This window comes from Schistocerca serialis, chromosome 2, assembly GCF_023864345.2.
Source record: "Schistocerca serialis cubense isolate TAMUIC-IGC-003099 chromosome 2, iqSchSeri2.2, whole genome shotgun sequence".
NCBI classification, from domain to species: Eukaryota; Metazoa; Arthropoda; class Insecta; order Orthoptera; family Acrididae; genus Schistocerca; species Schistocerca serialis.
The window spans coordinates 1,026,215,274-1,026,235,860 of record NC_064639.1 but is presented as its reverse complement, the minus strand read 5'-3'; the positions used below and the strand labels follow the sequence as shown (position 1 = coordinate 1,026,235,860).

Genomic DNA, 20,587 nt, shown 5'->3' with positions numbered 1-20,587 from the left:
AAGTCCCTGACCATCCTGTGTTTGAGAGATGTCTCCCTCCTGACAACCACCAATGGGTGGGATTGCCTGTTTAAATGCGTCTCACTTCCCTCTATCAGGATCTCCATCTCCATTCACTGGAATGCGCCCCATGTGTTTCTTTCCACCCCCACTTCCCCCCTCTCTTGGACACCGCCTAAACCATGGATTAAAGACATTCCAGGGTCCTAAGGTCTTCTATCGCCCCTATAGTTTTCAAGTGTCTCGTACGTGCCATCCTTGCATAGTTCTAGGTTAATACCATATTAAAACTGATGCTTCTAAGACAATAGATAAGGTGGGATACGCTTTCACGTCTCCTACTTTGGTAGAACACCATTTATTGTGGGGGTCATGTAGTGTATTCACAGTAGATCTCCTAGCCATTCATAGAACCCTCCATTTTGTTTCTCAGCCCTCTCTCCACAATGTTTTAATTTGTACCGACTTCATGAGTAGCCTGCAGGCTGTCGAACTGATGCTACTCTCATCACCCTTTGGTCTTTGCTATCCATGACCTCTGCCCTTGGCCGTGCCGCCTGCTCAGTTGTCTTTCTCTCTGTCCCAAGTCTTGGGCATCATGGGGAATAAACTGGCTGACCATTTGGCTAGAGAAGCAGGTACTTAAACCCCATTCCCTTCCATGATTCCAGTTGTGTATATGTGGACCTCTGTCAAATCTCTCTTTGCCCAAAAGTGGAATGACGTCTGGTGCACTACTGCTCACAGTAATAAATGCTGTACAATCACGGAGTCTATTGCAGTGTGGCACGCTTCCTTCCGCTCCTCACAGAAGGACAGAAGGAGTCTACTGTTTTATGCCACTTATGCATTGCTTATATCAGGCTCACCTGTTGTTTCCTTCTGTGTAATGAACCAACCAACCACAATGTGGTTGTAGAGCCAGACTGTGACCGTATCCCACGTATTGGTGGAATGTCCCCTTCTTTTGGCCCTTCGTGCTTCTAGATTCCTTAATTTTAATACTAGCAGACAATTCACGGACAGTTTTACTGGTCCCCAGTTTGCTCTGTGAAAGTGGTTTTTATTTACAGATATAAGGTTTTGCTTTCCTCCTGGACCAGGGCAAGGTGGTTGTGGTTGGGACCTCTCTTCATGTCTTCTCAGTCTGGTCCCCCATGACCACTCCCCCATGAAAGAATGCTCTTTTTTCAGGTTTTTTAATTTGGTCTCACTTTTATGCCTTTTACTGTGTGTTTTAACTTCATTATTATATAATTTGACTCACCTGACTGGACCCATTCATTTTTAGCCGAAGCTCTTTCTTCTGTTAATAACTTCAGAATTGCGAGACTGATGACCTTGCCATTTGGTCCCATAAACCTTCTCAATTAATCAATCAATCAACATTTTTATCTTTGCCTAGGCCATTTTGGAAAAGTCACTAAATTCATCACAAAGTTCACCTACCCAGTCTTTAGGCATAGTGAGTTTCACAGAGAGAATATTGTCTTGAATGTGCAAGCCAAACAGATCAAAGGAGTCCATACCAAAATATTTTCACTTCCACATGAGCACAAAACTGGGAACAAAACTGTCTTTGTCATGTTATGAAATGTGACAGGTAGGCTGCAAATGTCCACTGTAACAAGAAAGAGTTGACTATAACTTATGTAGCTTGGGGCTTGGCTGATATTTCTTATGGGCCTCTGTTGAACAAAGTCACTGACACACCACTGCTCATGTGCAAGCATATTTTGTGCTTGGCAATCTGCAGAGTGAAAAACAGCTGGGCAGTGAAACACTAGTCTGTTGCCTAACACACTGATTGTTTACATCACTACCCTTGCTGGGATTTTGGGTGCTGCGTATTCCTGAACTGTTATCCAAGTACTGAAGCTCCACTAATTCCAAAACTTCTTTTACATCCCAAACTCTGCCCGGGACATATTTGCCCCCCTCTTTTTTTCCCTACAATTAGATCACCCTAGCTTGGCAACTGATGTAGATTTTCGTTGACTCGGACAATGACTGATTGAGTATAAGTTATTTCTTTTCTTTTGAATGATGTTGTTTATATCAGGACAATGGACAAAGCTTTCAGAAAACAACAGGACGACCATTAATTACATGTATTTGTTTACCTTCTTACAAAATTTGAACTGGTTTGCACAAGTTTGAAATGTAGAAATGATTCACATTAAAAAACACTCAAAATGCATTTTTTTGCACTAGAATATGAGTAAAGCTGAATTTTTGAAACCAAGTTTTCAATGTTGTTGTAGTAACCTATATTTTATTTATTTTATTTGATTCATTTTAAATGGTTTTCACGCATTCAATTCACATAAGATGAATTTTATGTGCTACATTTAGCTTGACTTTAAACCATTATATCTCGACAACAGATAAAGATTATTGGATAAAAAGAATTCGTTTTGACTTTATCCATTTATCTACCTTTGTGAAAAGTTTGAACTGATTTCGTACAAGTTTGAAGTATACAAGTGATGTGCTTCAAAAACCTCCCATAAAAAAGGTGTTTTTTAATTGCACGGAAACTCCAAATGCAGCACAGCTTTTTCAAACTGTCAAAACTTATCTTAGACTGTCCACTGAATTTGAACCATCAATCTCGCTTCAGTTCTGAGCTATTTAAGGGTGACTGTTTTTGCACATAAAATTAGAATATTGCACATACAGTTGATGCCATTAGCTGATCATTAATTTCAATCCAATTAAAATCTTTTGCAAAAGGAAATACTCAATTCACACAGTTTACAAGGGGGTCAGCTCTGGTTTGTCATTCAAATCTTGCTTAGCATTCTGTAACATAGCTACAGTAAGGCAGATGACCTTTTAAGACATGATTACCTCTTTATCTGGTGGGAAACATGTAGCAATGGGTATGAAACATGGAAGATGTGGCATGACTCAAAGAAGTTACAGATTAAGTAAAATGTACTGTATGAGCTGGAAAATACCTGCTGTCAAAACACTTATACCCTGTCTGACAAACTGGGCTCTGCAATATCAAAATGAGTATAAAGACAGCTGATCATCATAAGGTGTAAAAATTACAGAAATTGAAGTGCTAGTGTTAGGGGAGTTGCAAATCAACTTTAGTCAAAATAAAACTGGCCCAGATGCTATTTATAAGACTGAGGCAGAACTGATCCTTGTTAATGAAAAGAACTGCCCACCACAGAAAAATATGAAAACAGTGATTTTGATACCCCCATTGGTTACCGTCATGTGACAGTGCTGCACACCTCCTCCATGCTCTGCCACGTGTGCTTCACTGTATCATTACATTTGAGTGAGTGAGAGGAGCAGATCTGCATACTGACTAGTAGAAAACTGCACAGAAAAGTGCTAACAATAAAATGACAAGTGTTCATTGTAAAGTGTTATGCAAAGCACAATTCTTGGAAAACGTGTGTGGGATTTTTTGCACAAACAGAGTAATATGGAAGTGTTTTGGCGATACCTCCAGCAAAGCCTGTAATGCAAAAGTTAGTGGCAAAATGGCATAAAACCAGCTCTGTAGCAAATAAAAATTGTTAACTCTCTGGAAAGTGTTTAAACACCATGTCAGTCTTGTAAATATTTCCTGAGTCAGTTTTATTTGACCCACCTAATACATTTTATATTGAATTTATAGTGAAACTGGGGTCTCAGATGGAAACTGTAATATAAATTATTTGGTAGATCATACTGTTTGATGGGGAATAGGTTTAAATTGTTACAGTTTTTATTAATTAAGTCATAGAATAGGTGTGGAGAACTATAGGGTCTTATTACTGCTGTTGATTAGTAGTATTAGGACTTTAGTTGTGTATTTGTAATATTACCTTACTGTCCTTCAAGATGTAACAGTCTGCTTGTTGTAGGCATGAATATGCTAATTTGAACCCATTTAAACATATTTTATGAGTAATCTGAACTTTCTATGTGCCTTTAGGAGCCATTTGAAATCATTTTCTGAAGCTGATTCCACAAGACGCCTGAAGTGTCCAGAGGGAAAAAAGCAATCTCCTAAGTGAGTATCGTTCAAGATCATGAAAACATGTATTTTTTGTGGGTTATCCATATATAAGTGTTTTATATACAAAAATGTCAGTTATTTAGAGAGTAATTTTTTTCGCTTCTGCTTGCTGATACTTCCTCTATAATTCCATTTGTGTTAAGATTATTGGTCGTAGGACATGATATTAAATTGTATCCAAACTTTAGGCCCAGATGTTTACTGCATTAACTCCTTGAGTTTACAGTTCTGTTCAAGTGAGTATTTTTTTCACTGAATAAACAGCTGTGATTCCTCATAGAACCAACTTGTATGTTACACGTAGGGACCGGAAAAAATCGCATTTTGTGATAAATGCGAAATACATGCGAGTTCTGCCTCAAAATGCGGAGATGTGAAATTACTTAATACATGGTTTCATAGCAAATTGTATCTAGATGAGCTATTTATCAGAGATAGTTTGAAACTGCTTTATTATCTGCGTACAATATTGAAAATGTAAGCATTTACTGGCATCGTACATCATCTGGCGAAGCACAATTTGGAAAGATAATATGTGCCAGAACCTACTTGCAAAATAAAGTGTATGAATGCAATGATGTATCAGTGTGCTCAATGCTATAGTGCCATGCCAATTTGGATGATTGAATGGTCTGTTTAAGTTACATGTCACATGATGCAACTTAGTACTTAACCATGAGACCTAGCATTTTATAAGAAGGAAACACAGATGTTTGTTAGCTAAAGCTCAAAAGATTGTGTAATATGCTCAGTTTTAACGTAGTAAATTAGGTAGTGGATGTTTTGTTCTGCAGTGCATAGAATACGGCTAGAAGTCGGGTCGTAACTGTGTTGTTAACAATACTCTGCTAACTTCAACAAGCAGTTGCACGGCACCTATCCCAGAATGCTTTGTGTTGTGTGTTGCTCGTTGTTTTCTTTTCTTCTTTTGAAATAAGAGAAGTGACTAGTCCTGGTCCGTCAAGGATTTCATTTATGACTTACAACACCAGAAGAGATTGGTGATTCTTGTGACAGTGTGTCAGTTCCTCTCTGGGCTGCTCCCCAGCAAAATGGAGGTGGGGTTTGTTTCCCTGCACTGCATCTTCCTCTGTGCTTGTCAAAATTCTAGTCTGTTTACTCTTGTGGCCACTTGCAACTGTAGCCTATAACGCTAGCTGTCTGTACTATAGCGACTGGAAAACAAACTGTGACATTTTTCAACGGTGCCGAAGTTCTTCCCCTAACGTTAAAATCTAGTTGCCATATGTTCTGTCCTACTTGTATGCTAAGTGCCACATCAGTTCTGTCTGTAGCGTTGTGAAGCATGTGTCATAGGGCTATGAATGCCCATTAAAGGTTGAAATTAGTAGTCTGCAGGCTTTTTAATCTTCAAATACGGTGGGAAAAGACAAATAATGCTCAGAAACACCTTATATCGGAGACGCAGTCACTTAAATGGAGGGAAAATGCTGCTGCTTTTCAACAGAACAATCATTTTCGAAAGCTTAAATGCAGCCAAAGGAAGAAAAGAAAGGCCATTTTGGAAGAAATAGGTGTTGAAGTTTTTGCAAATGCACACATTCCAGCAAAAAGTTCCCAATCAGCACTTTTTTTAACATTTTCAAAGAACTAGTAATTTGTTTGTCTTCCACTCATCTAGAGTGACAACCTTTTAAATTTGTGCATATAATCATTTACAAAGAAAGAAAACATGTGAATTTGACAAAAATAGAATTTTGCAAAAAATAGAGACGAATTTTTGTCAAAAATATATGCTATGTTTTCTGGTCCCTAGCCATCAGCAAACCCAGTTCAGAATAAATTGTCCTTTTAAAGTATAGATATTTGCAATAGGTAGTCTTGAAATTTTGTCTGTGGTGCATTTTAATTATAAAAATGTCATTAGGGAAGGCATAATGTGGACAGAGAGTTGGTATGCAAACAAAAATGAATTTCAGTCCTGTAAGCATGTGCTCGACACACACACACACACACACACACACACACACACACACACACACACACACACACACACACTTGAGTAAGGGGCAGAGGAGCAGTTTTTAAGTCCACATTTAATAATCCCTATTATAGATGCAGCGTCAAGATGTGTCCCACGCTTTTATCCTGCACATTCTGTTACATTCCAGACATGGTGTACACTGCACCATTTATAGCAGCCCCATGATTACAAAAACCCTGATGTAGCAATTGTGTAATCTTTTATGTGATTATCACCATCAACCTTCTATTTCCTCATTTGGTCATCAGTAAACAATAACACATTTAATGGTCCACTGGCAGAACACGGTGAGCTTCATTGGTCCTGCCTTTCTTCTGACCTCAGTCTCCACTTCTTCCAGACATCACATCTCTGTGAATAATGTTTTACTTGTTGTTCACATTCCAACCAAGAGTATCTGGTAGCATTCTATAAATGCAATTGACTAATAATTTTATTTCCTTCTTTTTCCAGGAAAGCTCGTGTTATAATTTCAGCCACACCTCCTGTGCATGAAAGGACTGACAGGATTAATCCTCAGTTGTTAGAGAAGATGACAGATGAAGAAATTGATGATTTTGATGATGTGAGTGTTTTCTGCTGTTTGAGTTACAAGCTTTACATGAATGAAACTAAAGCAAAATTAAACCTAAAAAAGATATGTATCCATTAAGTGTAACTGGAAAGGGAGAGGGTGGCAGGCTGTTCTGTATATTTGTGAATTCTGGTTAAGACATGGCTTTCTCCAATAGTGTTGAAACCTAGAGTCTGCTAAGTTAATCACGTATCACAAATGCAAATCAATGACATTCTCAGCTGAGTAACCCTTTTGAATTCTTAGCTATGGTTTGCCATGTTGTTGTTGTATTATAAAAACACAGATTCAACACTAAAAAGTTAAAGTTCAATGAATCAGTATTGCATGATACATTCCAGGAATCAATTCATATTTAGTTATTTATTAAGTAAGTAATTTGGACTGGTATCTGTCTGAATGTTGTTTTTACTTTGGTTTAGTTATTTTAGTACCTGTTGTATGAAAACTGGAACAGTTGTACAAAAACCATAACAATTGTAGATGTGCCAGTGCTATGGTTAAAATCTAGTGCTACTGCATCAGCTGATACCTTTCCAGTCAAGTTTTCATGTTGGGGTGTGATTGACGTATTCCAAAATCCTTTGAAAATATCTGTGAGTGCCACTGATCAAAATGTTTTACCTTTTCAAAATACAATGTTGGAAATTAGAACACACACACACACACACACACACACACACACACACACACACACACACACACACACACTTGTGCTGCTACATTGTGTGGGCCGAAAACACTGTGCTGGGATGAGTAGTTCTGTCAGTTGGATGGGATGACGGGACAGAGGAGGCGGTGAGCAGCAGAGAAGGTTGGCTTATGGTTGTGATGACTGATAGATAGTCATTAGGTGCAGGGGATAGAATGTGGCGTGTACACAGGATACGAATGGAACATGGCCCTGGCACTGGTGTGTTCATTTAGCACACGATGAATATGACATGATGATGTGGAAGAGTGAATTGGGAGGGGGTGACGAATGGAAGGGAAGAGGGTATGGGTGCAGGATGAGTGAAGTTAGGGTTCTGGGGCAGGGTAGATGTAGGGCAGGCAGCTAACAAAGCTTGAGCCCAGGAGATTTACAGGAATGTTCCCTCAATCTCTGCTAATAGCCTGCCCAACACCCTCTACTTTGCCCCAAGACCCTAACTTCACTCATCCTGTACTCACACCCCTTCCTAGCAGCCTCTCCTTGCTCTGTTCTGTCATTTTCATGGTTTCTTGTGACAGTGTATTAAAAAATCTACTTATTTGAGCCTGCCTTACAGAATATGATGATGAACTCTGTGCAGTGTTAAGAAGATGCCAAAGACGTCATATGTACGGCCAAAAATTTTAGTGTAAAACATGTACTATGGAGAGGAGTAGAAATCAAAAGATTGCCACAACAGGACTCCACTAAATGGCTAAGTACCTATTAATTTTTTTCAGGACACTACAATTGTTGATGCTTCCCAACTAGAGTCACAGCAAGAACAACAAATGCAGTCACAGATTATTGAAGACTTTGATTCAAATGATGGTTTCCCTGACAGCAGTGCACTTGCTGTAAGTATTTTTCACATACAAATATGTGTATAATTTTTGGTTGGATGTGTTGTTGTTGTGGTCTTTGGTCCTGAGACTGGTTTGATGCAGCTCTCCATGCTACTCTATCCTGTGCAAGCTTCTTCATCTCCCAGTACCTACTGCAACCTACATCCTTCTGAATCTGCTTAGTGTATTCATCTCTTGGTCTCGTCCTACGATTTTTACCCTCCACGCTGCCCTCCAATACTAAATTGGTGATCCCCTGATGCCTCAGAACATCTCCTACCAACCGATCCCTTCTTCTGGTCAAGTTGTTCCACAAACTTCTCTTTTCCCCAATCCTATTCAATACTTCCTCATTAGTTATGTGATCTACCCATCTAATCTTCAGCATTCTTCTGTAGCACCACATTTCGAAAGCTTCTATTCTCTTCTTGTCCAAACTATTTATTGTCCATGTTTCACTTCCATACAAGGCTACACTCCATACAAATACTTTCAGAAATGACTTCCTGACACTTAAATCTATACTCGATGTTAACAAATTTCTCTTCTTCAGAAACGCTTTCCTTGCCATTGCCAGTCTACATTTTATATCCTCTCTACTTCGACCATCATCAGTTATTTTGCTCCCCAAATAGCAAAACTCCTTTACTACTTTAAGTGTCTCATTTCCTAATCTAATACCCTCAACATCACCCAACTTAATTCGACTACATTCCATTATCCTCGTTTTGCTTTTGTTGATGTTCATCTTATATCCTCCCTTCAAGACACCATCCATTCCATTCAACTGCTCTTCCAAGTCCTTTGCTGTCTGTGACAGAATTACAATGTCATTGGCGAACCTCAAAGTTTTTATTTCTTCTCCATGGATTTTAATACCTACTCCGAATTTTTCATTTGTTTCCTTTACTGCTTGCTCAATATACAGATTGAACAACATCGGGGATGGGCTACAACCCTGTCTTACTCCCTTCCCAACCACTGCTTCCCTTTCATGTCCCTCGACCCTTATAACTGCCATCTGGTTTCTGTACAAATTGTAAATAGCCTTTAGCTCCCTGTATTTTACCCCTGCCACCTTTAGAATTTGAAAGAGAGTATTCCAGTCAACATTGTCAAAAGCTTTCTCTAAGTCTACAAATGCTAGAAACGTAGGTTTGCCTTTCCTTAATCTTTCTTCTAAGATAAGTCGTAAGGTCAGTATTGCCTCACGTGTTCCAGTATTTCTACAGAATCCAAACTGATCTTCCCCGAGGTCGGCTTCTACTAGTTTTTCCATTCGTCTGTAAAGAATTCGTGTTAGTATTTTGCAGCTGTGGCTTATTAAACTGATTGTTAGGTAATTTTCACATCTGTCAACACCTGCTTTCTTTGGGATTGGAATTATTATATTCTTCTTGAAATCTGAGGGTATTTCGCCTGTTTCATACATCTTGCTCACCACATGGTAGAGTTTTATCAGGACTGGCTCTCCCAAGGCCGTCAGTAGTTCCAATGGAATGTTGTCTACTCCAGGGGCCTTGTTTCCACTCAGGTCTTTCAGTGCTCTGTCAAACTCTTTACGCAGTATTGTATCTCCCATTTCATCTTCATCTACATCCTCTTCCATTTCCACAATATTGTCCTCAAGTACATCGCCCTTGTATAGACCCTCTATATACTCCTTCCACCTTTCTGCTTTCCCTTCTTTGCTTAGAACTGGGTTTCCATCTGAGCTCTTGATGTTCATACAAGTGGTTCTCTTATCTCCAAAGGTCTCTTTAATTTTCCTGTAGGCAGTATCGATCTTACCCCTAGTGAGATAAGCCTCTACATCCTTACATTTGTCCTCTAGCCATCCCTGCTTAGCCATTTTGCACTTCCTGTCGATCTCATTTTTTAGACGATTGTATTCCTTTTTGCCTGCTTCATTTACTGCATTTTTATATTTTCTCCTTTCATCAATTAAATTCAATATTTCTTCTGTTACCCAAGGATTTCTACTAGCCCTCGTCTTTTTACCTACTTGATCTTCTGCTGCCTTCACTACTTCATCCCTCAAAGCTACCCATTCTTCTTCTACTGTATTTCTTTCCCCCATTCCTGTCAATTGTTCCCTTATGCTCTCCCTGAAACTCTGTACAACCTCTGGTTCTTTCAGTTTATCCAGGTCCCATCTCCTTAAATTCCCGCCTTTTCACAAGTAAAAGACCAAATGTGATTATTAATATAATTTGGTTCGCTAATAAATTCAGATCACCCAAAAAATCACTCTATTCAGACGTTAAATTTTTGAATGTAAGTGGAACGTTCTATTTTGTTATTCAGTGTGTTTACATTGTAGCTCATTGCAGTGATTTTTTTCCCTTTAAATACAGTTGGTAAAATGGAGAATCCTGATTGTATTTTTATTTCCAGCCACTCTAATCTGCTGGAAGGGGATGTGATCCGCAATGTTGACAGGGCACTGAACACCTATTTCCGTTCTCCTACTCTGTTTTCCTTACTTTAATGCTCCTCTTGATGCTTTTCCTCATTCCTTTTGTTCATATTGTTTCATTTAAATAGAAGTGGTGGTAGGGTAACAACCTGCTGCAGTGGCCTTATATAGCCCACAGACGGCACTTGATTGATTAGTAATTAGGTAATGCCATTGCAGATGGTGTCAGTGTCTGGGCTGCTGGTACCACCACTTCAGTTGTCGCGTAAACATTGCAACGAATGTCTGTGGCTCTTCTCTACATCGAGAACTTGCTTCCATGCAGCGCCAAGATTATATGTGCTGTCATGGTTGAAAATCTTTTCACACATTCTTATTCTACAGCCTCTTTAATTAATAATTCCATTTTGTAGAAGCCTGGGACAAAATGACTGTTTCATCAAAAAGTATTTTATATTTGTTAGTGAGCCTATTTCAGCAACTGCAGATTTTTCCAGTTCTCAATTTCTGATAAGCTGCACAGCAGTCAGAAATGGTGTTTGTTGACTAACCAGTGTAATTGCATTCGTACTCTTAAGGGATGTTGTGAATCCCAGGGGTCTCAAGGCTGACAACATCACTTGTGAATGTGGAAGCAATTATATCGGTCAGTTCATCCGCACCATTTCTGACTGCTGTGCAGGACATCAACAGCATATCAAAAATTGAGAACTGGAGAAATCTGCAGTTGGTGAGCACAGCCTCACAAACAAACATAAAATACTAATTAATGAAACAAAAGTTTTGTCCCGGGCTTCTACGTACTGGGACTCTGTCGTTAAGAGGCTGTAGAAATAAGATCTTCAACCATAATAGTGGATCAATCTAGTGGTACATGGAAGTGAGCTCCCAATGCAGAGAATAGCCAGAGAAATTAGTTGCAATGTTCACACTATGGCTGGAGTGATGGCACTACCAGCACAGATGTTGATACCATCTGCTATGGCATTACGTAATTACAACCAATCAGAAACCACCTATGGGCTATATAAGCAGTTTTGACAGTCAGTTGCTCGTGACGAAGACGATGGAGGTATTGTTGAAACCTTGAAGTTTACACTGTATTGATGCAGCAAGAAGTCTGAGAATGTGTTATAAAACATTGATATTGCTGCAATCTCTTAAATCAGTCAGTCAGGATCTTAATAATGCTGATAGACACACAGAGGATTACATAGCATAATCCCACTTTTTGAAATTATTATTTCCTTTCTTAATGATTGTAGTTATGCGGGCATTACAGTATAGACTAAGAAATATTTTTGTCTCCTAATACCGAAGATATTGTCAGAGGCTATAAATACCTTTTTTGTTGGTTTTTGAACTTGACGAGCTGACCTGTTTTTATGTAGACATGGAATAGTGGGATCATTAGATTACGGTGTTGGCATTGGCATGTGTTATGGAGCTGGAAGGGTTGCTCTTTGTTATATTTAGTAGTAAAGCCCATATAAGTAAATTCAGTCCAAGGATGTAAATACTGTTCATGAAAGCCTGCAGTTGCATTTGTACTTTACTTGAGGAGGAGAGACAAATAGGTATGGGGACAGGTATATTCTTCCCTTAGGCTTCATTGGGGTAGTGACAAATTCAGAACTGAAAGAGGACTCTGGCAAGGAAATTACTTATCACTAAAACTGTTATCAGAAATCTTTGAGAAAATTATCAAATTATTAAACAAGGCAGTTGTAGGTTGGACCATACATGAACCACTTCCATTTCACTAATGATGATATATTGTTTGCCTGTAATGGAGATAAACTTAAGCAATAAATGGAAAAACTTAGTAGTGCAAGTTTGCTGAAAGCAGGCCTTAAAACCATTAATAACAAGAATAAATAATGTAGAATGAACACATTAAAAGTGAAATATTACAAATTAATGGTGAAGTCATAGAACCAGTCAATGAATTACGTATTTAAGGCATTTGAAGACAAGCACTAGATGAACTGCAAAAGAAATTAACAGCTGTAGGAAACTGACAGGGAGTTCTTTGTGGTAAACCAAGTCTTTTCAAAACCAAGCTTGTGATCAGTGTGTATTACCACTTTTTATTTATGCAATTTACAAATGTTACCCTCTTATGTGAAAATTAAAATGTATTTCTTTCAATGGTTTATTCTTTATTTCTCTTCTACATGTCCTTGCAAATGTTTCCATGAAGTGTCATTGCCCTATGATCAATTGTTTTTCATGGGTCCCTCTTAGTGAAAGTTTGATTATGACCACGATGTACATTGTGAGAATTACTAGGGCAGACAGCAAAAAACATATTCCACACAATGTAGAACCTAGTTTAATGACCTATCACAAAGCTCATAATATGTGTTTTATGTCTTAATGCCACTCAAACATATGATGGTAGCAACACTTTCAAATGGTAGTGAAAAGATGAAACTACTGACTCAGTCATATTGCTTGCTAGTAGCTGACCTACAGAGGTAGGGGTGGTAATGCTTGTTGCACTCAGGGTGTTTTTGATGAAGCCAAATGCGTGCACCCCTCTCACCCCTGTGACCCCCTCTGACGCGGCCCCACCCCTCTGACGCGGCCCCACCCCTCTGACGCGGCCCCACCCCTCTGACGCGGCCCCACCCCTCTGACGCGGCCCCACCCCTCTGACGCGGCCCCACCCCTCTGACGCGGCCCCACCCCTCTGACGCGGCCCCACCCCTCTGACGCGGCCCCACCCCTCTGACGCGGCCCCACCCCTCTGACGCGGCCCCACCCCTCTGACGCGGCCCCACCCCTCTGACGCGGCCCCACCCCTCTGACGCGGCCCCACCCCTCTGACGCGGCCCCACCCCTCTGACGCGGCCCCACCCCTCTGACGCGGCCCCACCCCTCTGACGCGGCCCCACCCCTCTGACGCGGCCCCACCCCTCTGACGCGGCCCCACCCCTCTGACGCGGCCCCACCCCTCTGACGCGGCCCCACCCCTCTGACGCGGCCCCACCCCTCTGACGCGGCCCCACCCCTCTGACGCGGCCCCACCCCTCTGACGCGGCCCCACCCCTCTGACGCGGCCCCACCCCTCTGACGCGGCCCCACCCCTCTGACGCGCCCTCTGACGCGGCCCCACCCCTCTGACGCGGCCCCACCCCTCTGACGCGGCCCCACCCCTCTGACGCGGCCCCACCCCTCTGACGCGGCCCCACCCCTCTGACGCGGCCCCACCCCTCTGACGCGGCCCCACCCCTCTGACGCGGCCCCACCCCTCTGACGCGGCCCCACCCCTCTGACGCGGCCCCACCCCTCTGACGCGGCCCCACCCCTCTGACGCGGCCCCACCCCTCTGACGCGGCCCCACCCCTCTGACGCGGCCCCACCCCTCGGACGCGGCCCCACCCCTCGGACGCGGCCCCACCCCTCGGACGCGGCCCCACCCCTCCGACGGCCCTCTGTCTTTCTAAATGGCAACCACCCTATGGAGCTAAGCCTTTGTTTGCTGGGGCGTGCTTCAGCGATGATAGTTTGGCGTGGCGGTGAAAAGTTGTATGTCACCAGGTGCAAGAATCTTGGCTTAACCGCTCGGATCATGAGGTTGGCAAAAACCTGTGTTGAGGAGGTGCATGGCTGTTGAGGCTGAACAGTAGTTAGCAGTCAACTTCCGGCGAACCTGCCACATCTCAGTTATATAAGGTGTACCCAAGCAAGTATGGCTCTAAGTGGACCGTTATTTGCCTAGCTGCTCGTGGAACTGAGATGGACCCCTCAAACTTAAACTTACCAACTCCTAGTGATATAGGTGTACTGCTTGTGGGTATCAACAACAAACCTAAAAAGGACTATTGTAGCCAGTTGTCCTGACACAGAGATTCTTCGAATACTTCTGTTAATATTTGGTAGAATGTAGAGAGCATTGCTGGAACTTTAAAATCCATAAAGCAATTAAAAATAGGACATTGTTGGTTGGAACTTGTAGTTCCCAACAATCAACAGACCTTAGTTCCCAACAAGCAACAGACCTTCAGACTGCTAAATGCCTCGGGGAATATGCCATTGTAATAGAGCTGCACGACACCTTGAACTACAGCAAAGATGTCGTATTGTTCGGAGATCTACAGATAGTACCAAAGAAGAAATGAAAGATGAGTTGACTCAGGAAGAAGATGTCACTGACATGCAACATGTAGTGAAATGGGTAGATGATGAACTGAAGTGGTCAAACCAAATTCCTTTATTCTTATGTCAGTAGAACAACAATTTAGAGCATATAAAGGCAGGTTTCTTTCACTTAAATGTGAGGCCTTGTATGCACTGTTTCAAATGCCAGCTCTTTGGGCACACTTTTCTGGTATGTAAGGGAGAAGCCACGCCTGACAAATGTGGTGAGGCAGCCCATGAAGGAGTCATTTGTTCATCTCTGTGCTCTGTGTAAGTGTGTGGGGATCACATGGTCTGGAGTAGAGACAGCAGTATCTACCTCAAAGAAATGAAGATACAAGAGCTAAAAACAACAAAGCATATTCTGTAAGGTGAGGCAAAAATGTAGAGCATGCTACCTCTCACTTTCAATTTTTTTTTTTCCCCCTTGATTCAGATCTCAAAAAGCCTATTGCGGAAGTTGATGCCTCTATTCAAATGGAGGTTAATAGTGATGTGTCCTGTAGCTATGCGTGGGTTCTAAATGCAAAAAGAAGAAATGGGACAACAGTTATTTGAAATGCATTTGTGTAACTCAGTGAGCTGTCGCATACAATTTCAGCCAGATCCCAAGTGAATTTTGTAGAGTGTCCTGTTCCATAACCAAGTCCATTATATTGTAGTCACTGATAGAGACAGTAGCAGTGTGAGCTGTGCTGGCATGAATATATATATCTGTGTGTGTGTGTGTGTGTGTGTGTGTGTGTGTGTGTGTGTGAGAGAGAGAGAGAGAGAGAGAGAGAGAGAGAGAGAGAGAGAGCACGTGCACAATTTCAGGAGAAGGACTTAATTATATGAAAGCTTACATGATTAGTAGTCTTTTTATTGTGCCTGTCTGCAACCTTATGCCTCTTCAAAGTGATTAGCAATCTGTCCTTTTCATATTGTTGTTATTCCATCCTGGACTTTTCATTGTTTGATTAAATTTAACAATTGTTTTGTTACAGATGATTGATGATGGTGATTCCTTTAATATAAAAGAAAATGGCACTGAGAAAGGTTTTGAAGACAATATAACAAGTAATATTGCAGCATGTGAACCTAAAGTCCCTGAGCTACCTTTGGAAAAACCGGATTCAACAGACAGGAATTTCAGGTTTGTGGCTGATGTACCTTTTGTTGCAAAATGGACTTTTGAAACATACAATTAAAGGTATTAATTACATAAAAAACAAAAAGAAGTGTCCGTGTAACTTGTTGTGAACGTGCAATGGAAAAATTGGTAATGATGGAAGATGAGCAACTTACAGCTCATATATGCAGCAGGCTTTGACTGTAATTTATGTTTAAAATACCATTCATAAGCATGGCTTCACGTTTGTACTCGGTTGTGTTTTATTACGGAATATTTTAACAATGAAACATGCTGAAGTTAAACAGTGCTTGGTTAGTCAAAATTTATGGCTTTTAATTTATTCCTCACTTTGTTTCTACACGTGGCATGTATTTTACATAAAAAATAATAAGAGAAATTTTTTTTGGAGTTTTCGTTTAAGGGATCTGGTGTGTTAATCCATGCATCTGTGTTGAATGCTTAATATTTATCTGCCTCTACTTCTCCGGATCCCATTTCACGTACCGAAGGGCCCACCTGAAGTTATTTTAACATATGTTGATTACTCTCCATCAAAGGTAACATGTTGTGTCATCCCTACCAAGAAACCCTCAATCCATTTACAGATTTTATCACGCGTCTTTCCTTCTCGTCCGTATGATAAAGTCTCCCTGACATTGGATTCTGGGCAACTTTTCTCATCTCTCCCCATTTCGTAAATCTTATTGATCCTTTTCCTCCTCCTCCTCCTCTTCTTTCTCCTTCAACCCAGCTGCCAGAAGAAGAAGAAGAAGAAGAAGAAGAAGAAGCCACTGTCTTTGGAAGCTTGTTAATTGTAGTTTTTTTTACCCCTCTATCCAGTTACATTATATTTTCTGTCACAAATCTTGTTTGGTACCCCATACAATTATTATTTTGTTAATAAATACTAGTGTGGTACTCAGATTATTTTTGGAAGTCAAGAAATACTGCATCCACTTAATTGCCGTGACCTGTGGTGTTGCCTGAAAAAGAATGAGTTGGTCTTCACATGATTGGTGTTCTTGAAATCCATTCTCGTTGGTGTGAAGGAGGTCATTTTCTGTGAGCTTAATGCACTGGAACCCAGAATATTATCTCAGATTTTACACCACATGGATGTCAGTGATGTTGGATAATAGTTTTGTGGATCAATTCTGCTACCCTTATTATAGACAAGTGTGACATGCGCTTTCTTTCAACGGTGGGGCACAGTTTTTTTTTTAAGGGATCTATAGTATATTTGGTTAACTTCTGTGTTGAATTTGATAGGAATTAAGTCAGGACTGTGGCCCATGTTCAATTTTAGTGATTTCAGCTTTTTTTTAGCGCCACTGACAGTAATATCTGTACAGCTTATTTCTTTAATGGTACAAGAATTAAACCAGGGCAGTGGTACTTCTGTATCTTCTTCTGTAAAGGAACATTTGAAAACAGAGTTCAGAATTTCTGCTTTTGCTTTGCTATCGTCATTGTCAGTTTCTGTATAATCCGAGAGTGTCAGGACAATAAGTTTTGTGTCTAGCCTTCACATGTGACCATAATTTCATTGCTTTTTGTGAGATCTCTTTATAAGATTGTGCTATGTTAGTCATCGAAGGATTCGTGCGTTGCCCTTCTGACAACTAAATATGTTCCATTCAGTGTTTCTCTGTTTATAGTCTTGTTTTTTGTTTTACAACTCTTGTTAAGTAATCATTGTTTCTGTAGAAGTTTACTGAACACGCCAATCTTTCAATTTCTTTTAGTTATCCCTTTGTACCGTGATAATCATTGTTGCTACAGCTGCCTCACGGTCACCGATACCAGTTTAAAACATCGAAAGGATCGGGTCTTTTTGCTGCCATTAAGTGTAATATACTTCATTTGTGAGTGGGCTTCTGAACTATTGTTCCAAATAATTTTCAGAGAAAGCATTTAGTTAACTGATTCCACACCACATCTTGGTAGAGCAACTTCTTAATTATAAATGAAAGTCATTCAGTCTTATTTCACAGGATATTGTCGTGCCCACCTCTTACAAACTACAATTATCTTCACTGATCTTTCAACGTTTAAAGTCTCCTACAATAATGGCAATATGATTGAGGAACATACGTCCTAGCAAACTGAGGCATTCTCTAAAGCTTTTGGTTACATTTTTGGAGTGAGCGATGGTCAATAGAAGGACCCAGTCGTATATTTAAGGTCACCATTTCTTGGCCAAAAGGTCTGCATATAGTTTCAATTTGTGTCTCTTGTGTATTTGAGTTACTTGCCCAACACTGCAAATACACCACTTCAGTTTCCCATTTGTATATACTTTGATTTATCCCAAAAATCTCACTACTGTCAATTTGGGTTTTAGCATCATTTTTGAGTTTTATGTGAACTACACTGCTTTTTAGGAGCGCTTTGAACTGGGGCACTCAGCCGTGAATGCTTCAAGAGTTAAGAACTTGGATTTTAATAGTCTCATCTGTGTGTGCCATTACTTTGAGTCTTACTCTGATGCTAATACAAATTCTTATTTTTCAAAATGGTTTATAATATAATTGTCTGTAGGTACAGTTTTGTGATTCAATTATGATTCGAGGTTGGTTTATATATAACACAGAGCTTCCCATTTTAACTTTTTCAGAGGAATATCATGAAAAATAAACCTTAGACAAAACTGTTTTTATACTTATTGCAGATTTGGGGGGCATGCAGGTTACTAAATTATTTCATGCTATATGGATCTGTAATGTGTGAAAATGGGTCACATTTATTTTTTTAAAATGGGAAGCCCCTTTTCTATTTCATGTTATGATTCTATGCTAGAAAGCAATTAACTATTTTGGAAACTTGTTTTTGTTATTACCATATTACTCCATAATCAATAAAAATGGAGTATATTTAAATTTTATATAGAGGCCCATACTTTATGTTGCACATAGTGATTCTGTCAATACAAAATTGTATGGAACTGCACCTCTTTTACACTGATGTTCTTTGGACTTAGCTTTACATGATGATGTCCATCATGAGGAACATCATGGGGACTTTTCTAAAGACATAACTATTTTTGACTATGTGAGCCTTCATCTGCACATTATTACTGGTTATTAAGATGAGTATGTGCTGCAATGACATCAGCAGTGTAGTAAGAAATTGGCAGAAAATTTTGTAGGGGGACTATGTTTGTTCCACATTAAATTATGTGTAATACAGCAAAATATAGCATTTATTCTGATGAATATGAAACTGAAGTCTTATTTTATCATGGCAGCATGTGTTAAATGTGATTAATTAATTATCCTGACGTTATGATTAAATATTAATAATTGGTGAAACTGTTTGTACTGAGTTATTTTGACCTCCTGCTTTACCTGAGAGATAGCTGTATTACTTCAGGAAGCTGCTTATAGAAAGTGATATTAAGTTTGCAGCGCTTTTGCGTTTTAGGTTTGTTGGGATTTGCTTATGGAAGCTGACTACTACAAACTGTATTACCTTACTTTCAATTAATGGTGGCCTTGACTGTCACTATATAATAGCAATTTCGGGTGTAAATTCAAAAAAGGAACCAGTTAACTGATATTGCATGCATAAGTGGATACCGTATTTACTCGGATCTAAGCCGCACTTTTTTTTCGGTTTTTGTAATCCAAAAAACCGCCTGTGGCTTAGAATCGAGTGCAAAGCAAGCGGGAGTTCTGAAAAATGTTGGTGGATTCCGCCACAACTAACTTCTGCCGTCGAATATATGTAGCGCCACACAGGCATGCTTTGTAGGCACAAGATAAATACTGGCACCAAAATCTCTGCGTCAGTAAATAAATTAAAAAAAAAAAAAAGTGGAAGACGAGCCTTTTTCCTCCGCCCAGAATTTCGACCACTGCATTTTGGTACATTATCCAACGAAGTAAATACAAATTCTGTATTGTTGATCTTCGAATGTAGCAGCATTTCAATGTACTACGAAAATCCGACTGGCAAGACTGTTTGGGATGTTTGTCAATATGGCCAACTCTACGTTCTGAATTTTTTCCTACCTGTGAGAAGAGATGGTTGTTAATAGGAGCTTTTATGAATTGTGAATCACATGTAGTATTCTCTTCGCCATAAGATTAATACGAATATAAACATTTTGCTATGCATTGTTTCGTGTTTGCTACTATCTCATTTAAATCCTGTCTGCCTAATAAACTACGAAACTAGAGTGAGACAACAGCAAACGCGGAAGAATATACGTATCATGTCATGTTTATATTCGTATTATTCTTATGCCTGATAGTGATACAGTCAGAAATGAAGCACGGCAACTGACTAGATTTTTAAATCTAAGATGACTCTAATTTCTGTGCAGAATGTAATGAACTAAAGAGGCGCCTGCAAAGATTTTGGAACGGAGAAAAATTTTCGCTAAATTTTCGCTAAAATTTCGTTCAGAACATCATCTATCATACGCAATCTGTTATTTGGTTCTTGTTGATCATTATCAAAGAAAGCAGTAGTGTAAGTAACAACAAATGTTTCGCTAATGAGACGACTCCTCTCTATTTTTTATTTGTAAAAGGCGGTAGCGCGCACAAAAGCAAGCCACGCCGCGAGCGGCAACAGGCCGTAAACACGCACTATCAGAATGCGACAAACAATGCATGACACAGTGCAGTAATGCATTTTCAGCTTGGAGTGACGTAAACACCTATAACAAAGAGAACGGACTTATCAGATCAAAGAAAAATAAGTAATCAATTCAAACCAGACAAAGCACGTAAAAAAGGAAGGATATCCGTATAAAT

General features: G+C 40.0%; 1 protein-coding gene across 1 annotated transcript in view; it reads left to right on the top strand.

Moving 5' to 3' along the window:
* LOC126458438 (DNA polymerase alpha catalytic subunit) overlaps window positions 1–20,587 on the top strand; it is a 263,548-nt gene that overhangs the window by 28,806 nt on the left and 214,155 nt on the right. Inside the window, exons 5-8 of the mRNA XM_050095493.1 lie at window positions 3,944–4,021; window positions 6,486–6,597; window positions 8,041–8,157; window positions 15,697–15,845. Of these exons, the coding sequence (XP_049951450.1) occupies window positions 3,944–4,021; window positions 6,486–6,597; window positions 8,041–8,157; window positions 15,697–15,845 (456 nt within the window). The remainder of the gene's footprint in view (window positions 1–3,943; window positions 4,022–6,485; window positions 6,598–8,040; window positions 8,158–15,696; window positions 15,846–20,587) is intronic.